Below are 7520 nucleotides of genomic sequence, written 5' to 3'. Positions count from 1 at the left end.
TAGTTCATATCTTATTTTTCTCTCTTGACAATTAAAGATAAACATCGCCGATACAGCGGAAGCCTAAATATAATGGTGATGGATTCAGCTCTGTGTATTTTAACATAGTTGAAGCGTTGTTCGAAATCCAGGCAAACCCAAAAATATTCAGAACAGGAGGCAGCATCTTGCGAACGCAGCGATTGCAAAAAACGGGTTTCGGGAATGAGCTCTGAAAACCAGCTTTATACAAAGTGGCTGAAGGAGCTCTGGCTTATTGATCAGAAGATGAAGAAAGAGGTTAATTTCGAGTCATAAATTCCTGTCGAATGAGACAAAGAGAGCGAAGAAATCAAAATTCTGAAACAGCAGCTAAGCAAGTTCAGTCCATAAATACGATGTCCTTCTGTACACAGCACTGCTCTGAGTGAGTGGACCATTTTACGCCATCTCAGTTTTTAATGTCTTCCCGAAATGCTGCCTGCAAGAGCTCAGAGCCTCTGCTTGTGTTGGACTCCGTGTCCGAAGGGACTCGCTGTCGATGTCGCAGCACGCGGCTGGATGGCTCCAACGGTTTCGCTCCCTCGCACCCACCCAGGCCTGCTGTCCCTGGGCCATGGGACGTGGTGGGGACAGCTCTGAGCACTCTAAGGCTCCCGTGTCCTTGGAGCAAAACGCTGTGGCTTCAGCTAGGCTGTCATTGTGGGGATTGATTCCCAGCGCCCCAGCTTCATTCTTGCCCGTAGTGGTTTAGGAGAACTGCTTGCATTAAGGTCTTCTGACATTCTTTCTTGTTCCCGTTCTCCACCATTCTGAGGCTGCTCAGATCCCAAGACAACTGGCTTTCTGTGGATTACAAGTGACATCCGAAAATGCTGTTTTCTTCTTCACACAGTGCCTGGCTTTCTGGTCCTACCACACCTGCATCATTGCAGCAGACAGGTACATTTTAGTACTGATGTTCCTGAGACAGGGCAGGTAGTGCATAGTACCCCTGGGCTTTTCTCTAGGCTTGTCCCATCTGTAGCTCACTGCTGTTCAGAAGCGTAGACAAGTCTCTTGATAACCAATGACACAATTCTTTCTTTGGAGATCCAAATTTTTATTTATCATCATGATATTGTAGAGCAGCCTTTTAAAATTGTGCCTCAATTTCCCATGTTATACGATCTTTGTTATCTTTGTTTTGCTCTGACCCAAGACAAGTCCAATTTTTAATTATAGCATCTCTGAGTCTTCTGTAACTCTCTCCTTTCAATGAGCACAAAGCTGTTGATTTCCTTCGTAAAATTATCTTTTCATACTTTCAAAAATCAGTCCCCCCAAAAATGTGATGCAGAGGTCTTATATTCTCACAGAATTACAGAATCACAGTATTGTTGGTTGGAAGGGACCCCGAAAGATCATCCAATCCAACCCTCTGCCAGAGCAGGGTCACCCAGGGCAGCCCCACAGGAACGCGTCCAGGCGGGTTGGAAAGTCTCCAGAGCAGGAGACTCCACACCCTCTCTGGGCAGCCTGGGCCAGGGCTCCGGCACCCGCACAGGGAAAAAGCTTTTCCTGATGTTTTTGTGGAACCTCCTGTGCTCCAGCTTGTACCCATTGCCCCTTGTCCTGTCACTGGACATCCCTGAGCAGAGCCTGGCTCCGTCCTCCTGACACTCCCCCTTGACGTATTTATACCCATGAGTGAGGTCACCCCTCAGGCTCCTCTTCTCCAGCTGCAGAGCCCCGGCTCCTCCAGCCTTTCCTCCCCAGGGAGATGTTCCATCCCTCCATCATCCCTGGGGCTGCGCTGGACTCTCTCCAGCAGTTCCCTGTCCCTCTGGAGCTGAGGGGCCCAGAACTGGACACAAGATTCCAGATGCAACCTCACTGGAGCAGTGAAATAGCAAATAGTTAATAGTTTTAATAAGCAAAATAAATATGACTACAAATGGTTTAGTATATGGAATTTAATCAACTCAGTCCCGTGAGTTCTTTCTGGAAGTGAGTTCACCTGGGAAAGGACAATGACATTCCTGATAGATCACTAGAATAAAGATTTCTATGTGCAGTCCGCATAAGTCCGCAGCGGTGAACATGCACGGAACAGGCAAATACATTGACCTGAGTAGGGCCTTTTATCCTCAGGGAAAGGTAACTTTTTCAACACTGTGAATTGTTTTTTTCAGCTCTCCAGAGTGATCCCCTTCTCAAGCCCACTCCGGATGTCCAGAGGGACTCACTGGAATTGTCCGAGAAGTTGGCCCAGCTCCTGCAGACATAATCTTATGCTCTGGAGTACTGGAGATAATGCAACTCATGGAGCTGGGGCCTGGGTATTCCTTCCTTCCAAATCCCTGCACGCCCTGTGTGAGGAGCTGCCTTCACAGCATGGGCAAGTAAGGACAAGTGGGCTGCGTGAACCGAGTGGTGCCCATGACCTTGTCCAGTGGTGAGAAGTAACAGGCCTGGAACTTCTCTTCCACTCTGTCCTGTATCTGTAGCCTGCACTGGAATGAGTGTTTCTGTCTGCATATTGAAGAGACCGGTCAAGTTTGGGCTTAGGCAGATGGAATAAGCCCCACGTTAGTGTAGGGTCATAATAGGAAGGTGACCACGCTTCCCTCCTTCCGAGCATCCGGAGGGACGGTGCCTCAGGAGAGCCTCTGTCTAGGCCTGTCCAGCCCACTAAGACATTAAACTCCGACACGAAATATTGATTGTGAACATATGACTGATTGTGCTTTGAATCTGATCTACAAGACAGGCCCATGTAATATCATTGTCTTACCTGTCGCTCTTCACATCCATCTCTTAAATCCTTCTTGAATCTGTTTGCAAATCTCAGTCAAGTTTGATAGAGCGACAGAGCTCTTAACGATATTAAATTCCTCCAAACGTTGTGAAAACTGGAAGCTGAATGGAAGTGGGAACTCAGCATTTAGCTGGTTTTGTGGCTTACTGGCAAGCTAACCATTACCCCACAGCACAGAACCAGACGAGGCACGCTGCCTCCTGCCCAGTGGGAAGGTGGGCAGTATGGGAAGGATAAAAGGATGGTGTGGTTGGGAGAGCCATGGGCACAGAGTGGAGCGACTGCTGAGGAGTGGCTTCCTCAGAAGCAACTCAGCAAAAAGCTACTTGATTTTGATGGAGAATATCAGACGTACAGCTGGCATCAGAGGAAGGGCCATTAAGTCAAAATCAGGAGGATCTGCCTTATTTGTGTCATCTGTGAAAACACTGAATTCTTGTATCCTTCGGTTTCTCTTTTAAAACAGGGTGAAGCATTCAGAGTTCCTGGTGCGGAAAGGGCTGCAGGCTGTCATTTAGGAAAGTACTTTGGTGTTCCTGATACCAGTCAGGGTGGGAAGTGCTACAGCACGCACAAATCAAGCTAAAAGGTGTTGTATCTCTTCCTTTTCTTCTTACCTCAGAAACAAAAACAAGGGGAGGAGGATGGTGCTTGGTGTCAGTGCAAGATGAGAGAAGGGTCCCGTTAATCACTGTTCAACCCAGCCCCGTGCTGCATTTCCCAAAACTGATGTAGAACAACAACTGTTCATTTTCGCCCCTTATGAAAGACGTGCTTGCTCCCAGCTCTCCCGTACGGCCGGGAGCAGCAGGATAGCCCTGACATGTAAGCAGTGCCTTCTTGTGGCCCTGGGCTAGGCAGCTCTTGAAAATTTTGCCTCTACTTTTAAAACAAAGGCTGGTGTTCAGCAGCCTCTGAAGGAAAGACAGGGATTTTGGGGTGACTCCAGCTCCTCAAGTGGCTGTGACCAGAGGAGGAGGAGGAGGCCGGCTGCCTGCAGGGTGCACTGCTGCCCTGCGCTGTACCCACCTTGTGGGCATACCCAGCGGCTGAAGCTTCTTCTCCAGCTGGGCTCACATGGATTCTTTTTTTTAAAAAGCATAGGGATAAATACACCAAAATACACGGAGCGTGGGCACAGCCGTGTTGTCTTTGTGAAAGATCAAACTCTGCCCTTGTTAAGCGCCTGCCTTACCAGCTCAGCCCTTCAGTCACCGGAGGACAAAGTGAAGCAGCTCTTACAGTTCTCTGGAAAAAGAGCTAAAGGACTCGTACTTGGTTATTTTAACGTACGTGTCCAGCGGGCTGTGTGCCGGGTCTCAGTTGTTGATCTAGCCCTTTGTCCCGCGGCAAGGTGAAGTTCATCGAAGGCTGAGGTAGAGGTCGTATTGCCACTTGAAAAAGGCATCCTCTGGAGTTTTGAGCCTGTGGAGCTGTTTCACATGAGGCAGAGTATGACTCATGCTAATGAAAAGGGTAAAGAAGATTTTTTTAAAGAAATATATCGCAGTTAAATTAGTTTAGACAGCATGACATCAGAGAGTAATTAAATAGGTTTGTTGGAATTCCGTTTCCAATTCCTGAGTTCAGGTTTGTAAAAGATTTCTGAGCACCTGCAGGTCTCTGTGTGTGAAATATTTTCACTGGAAAGGATTCAAAACTTTAAAAAAACCTTTTAACACAGAGGCAACATTACGCCATTCTTCCTTCTTGGAAAAAAAACTGCTTGGATTTAAACAGGACTCCTTCAAGTTTTCAGTCAGTTTTACTGAAGAAAACGAGGTGGTAAACTTTCTCTTTTCAAGAACAAGTTCTTTATAGCTGCTAACTGAAGTCAGGGGAGCTCGTATCTGAGTACATGAGCATTTCCACTATGGGACTGGATACAAGTATTGAACAACGAGATTTGCAATGTTTTAATCTCAAACAAAAGCCAGTTTTGCTGACTTTGGTTTTTAATTTCTTTCATGTTTTCTTCTGCCAAACTGGAGGAATCTTTTCTGATTTTTTCTTTAGTGGCATTCAGAGGAAGACCAGAGGATGAAAATCCTGCATTTTCTCACTTTACTGCTTTGGCATTTGACTTGGCTGTCTCTGGATCTAGTTCCTGGAGCGCTGAGTAATTCTGAAGCAGGCCAGGGTAATCCAGGATCTAAACTAGGGTTTTTAAAAGCAGAAGGAAAAGAGAGGAATCCCTCAGCACGGGCGGGGACGCCGAGGACTGTGAGCCATGGATATAGTACTGGGACCTCAAAGGCTCGGACTAAAAGCAGTGCTGCTCAGGCTGGAGCTCTGCTGGCCAAGAACGATGAATCGAAGAAGGCTCTCTCAAGAACAGCAGCCACGGAGGGCAAGGTAGGACATCTCCCCAGCAGACCTTCTGGAGTAAGGACGGTGACTCCAAAGGTTCAAAACCTTAGCGGCAAGGTGGCTTTGAAAAAAACTGGCACGAGCGGTACTGACGCTGATTCTTTCAAAACCAAAAAGACTAAAGAGCCTGTAACCCAGAGGGAAACTAAGGAAACTTTCAGACATCCCCCTATAACGCCACATGAATACATGCTCTCTTTGTACAGGACTCTCTCAGATGCAGAAAGAAAAGGTGTTAATGGAAGCGTAAAACTGGAGGCTGGACTTGCCAATACAATAACCAGCTTTATAGACAAAGGACAAGGTAAGAAAGGAGCTTGTGTGTGTGTGTGTGTGTGGACAGAGAGATGTCTGTTTCATACATGTCGAGAGTATTAGAAAATAATCATACTTTTTGATGTAAATTAAATTGTACAGCTTTGCTGCAGATTTTGTCTTCTTGCCTTATCTTGGAAAATTCATTCAGAGGCAGAACTAGATGGTTGTGTGAAGCCAAACAAAACATTTAGAAAATATTTTAGATGCATATTGTCGAAAACCAATCAGGTTTTGCATGCTTAAGTGTTTAAAAAACTTCTACATTTTTGTCTGACTTTCTTTCTATAGCTAGCTCCTGGAAGCTGCTAACATTAGATTTTATTGTGAAGTATGTCTAAAAACACATGGTATGCTAAGAGCAGGGCTAGCCCATGAAAAAAACCCACCAGTTTCAGTATCAGGGGGTGAGCCTGGTTTGTTCAAGGTGGAACTGGGAGGAACTGTAGACCCAGGAGTCATTATAACGTAGGGTGGGTGTATCTGTACTAGCTCAAAGCTCATGCTTTCAGGTACCACCAGGCTTCCAACCCCAGAAACCCACAGCTGACCACAGACTACCAAGAGTAATAACTTCTGGGACTCAAGAACTCATGGTTCGACATTCTGGTTCCACGCCTTTTTGGGGAAATTTGGACCAGAAGCTGCTTTCCCACAAGAAATAACCAGGCTCCCAAAGAGGGATGTTCCCATTACCACTGTGCTTGGAGAGCCCCGTGTTGCTTCTAGTGACGTTACTAAGAGTTTTGGCGTGGAAGCAACACTGGCTACAGCTGATAAGGCAGCGGTGATGGAAGCCTGGGATGGGACTGGGTTCGTTTGCCATCTAGTTACGAGTAGCTTGGCTTCTGGGAAAGGGCGACACCCTGCTCACGAGTGCTGCGTTCAGCAGCTGGGCTTTGCTAACGTGACAGCGCCCAAGCGTCGGCTCAGCCGCATCCCTTGTTAGCGCAGCTCGTGTGCTTAACCAAGCAAACGCAGCGTCAGGTTAAAGGGAGCGATGACTCTCAGGCCAATCTGAACAAGTTGTGAATCGTGTGGAGTTAAGTTAATAAGGTAATTATCTTTGTGTCTGGAAGTTCCTGGAGGATGTTGGTTTTAAAGGACTAATTCCCTACTTATTGTCTAAGGGCAAATTTACTCACGTTTGGTGCCAGCATGAGGCCTGGGCACCAGTGAAGCTCCGCTGTGGTAATTTCAGTAGGATACAAGTGGTAAATAGGGCCTGTGAGGGCTCAGCCCTGAAAAAGGACTGTTTTTCAACCAGCTCATTACTACTTTGAAGCTAGAAAATGCCTGACAGAGAAAGAAATGAAATTTCTACAGGGCAAACTCAGAAATATTACTTCCCTGTTGATTCACTGGGTTCTTCTGGGTCCCTGCACAGAGCTGATCCCTTAGACAAGATTTGTACTTTCTGTTTGATGGGCTGATTAAGGAAACTTCTAGGCTTGTGAACAAACTTTAGGAAAACCCTTGAGAACTGAATGTTTGATATTGATCTGTGCCTGATATACATTTAAAAATGCGTGTGCTTCTTTTAGATGAGCGAGCACCAACTATACGAAAACAAAAGTATATTTTTGACATCAGTGCATTAGAAAAAGACGGTTTGCTGGGAGCAGAGCTTCGAATATTGAGGAAGAAACCTTCTGACACGTGGAAGTCTCATTCTTCTGGAAAAACTTCCCAAGTGAAACTATTTAGTTGCTCTACAAACAGACAAGCAGCAACCCTCCTGGACTCTCGTACTGTCAGTATCACAGATACGCCAAAGTGGGAAGTGTTTGACATCTGGAAACTTTTCAGGAACTTTAAAAACTTGGTCAGCTTGTGTTTTGAACTGGAAACCTTTGACAGGGGGAGAGCTGTGGATCTCAGGACTGTGGGGTTTAACAGAACAGGGAGACAGGTCAACGAAAAGGCTCTCTTCTTGGTATTTGGGAGGACGAAAAAAAGAGACTTATTCTTCAATGAAATCAAAGCAAGATCTGGCCAAGATGACAAAACTGTTTACGAGTACTTGTTCAATCAGAGGCGGAAGAGAAGAGCTCCT

General features: G+C 46.2%; 1 protein-coding gene across 1 annotated transcript in view; it reads left to right on the top strand.

The window, feature by feature from the left end:
* Nucleotides 1-4819: 4819 nt before the first annotated feature.
* Nucleotides 4820-7520, top strand: part of GDF5 (growth differentiation factor 5) — a 3076-nt gene continuing 375 nt past the window's right edge. Inside the window, 2 exon segments of the mRNA XM_009866599.1 lie at nucleotides 4820-5453; nucleotides 7009-7520. The exon segment at nucleotides 7009-7520 is cut by the window's right edge and continues 375 nt beyond it. Coding sequence (XP_009864901.1) covers nucleotides 4820-5453; nucleotides 7009-7520 — 1146 coding nt within the window.

This window comes from Apaloderma vittatum, unplaced genomic scaffold (assembly GCF_000703405.1).
Source record: "Apaloderma vittatum isolate BGI_N311 unplaced genomic scaffold, ASM70340v1 scaffold8113, whole genome shotgun sequence".
Lineage (NCBI taxonomy): Eukaryota > Metazoa > Chordata > Aves > Trogoniformes > Trogonidae > Apaloderma > Apaloderma vittatum.
The sequence above is the reverse complement of the archived record's forward strand: the minus strand, read 5'-3'. Positions and strand labels throughout refer to the sequence as shown.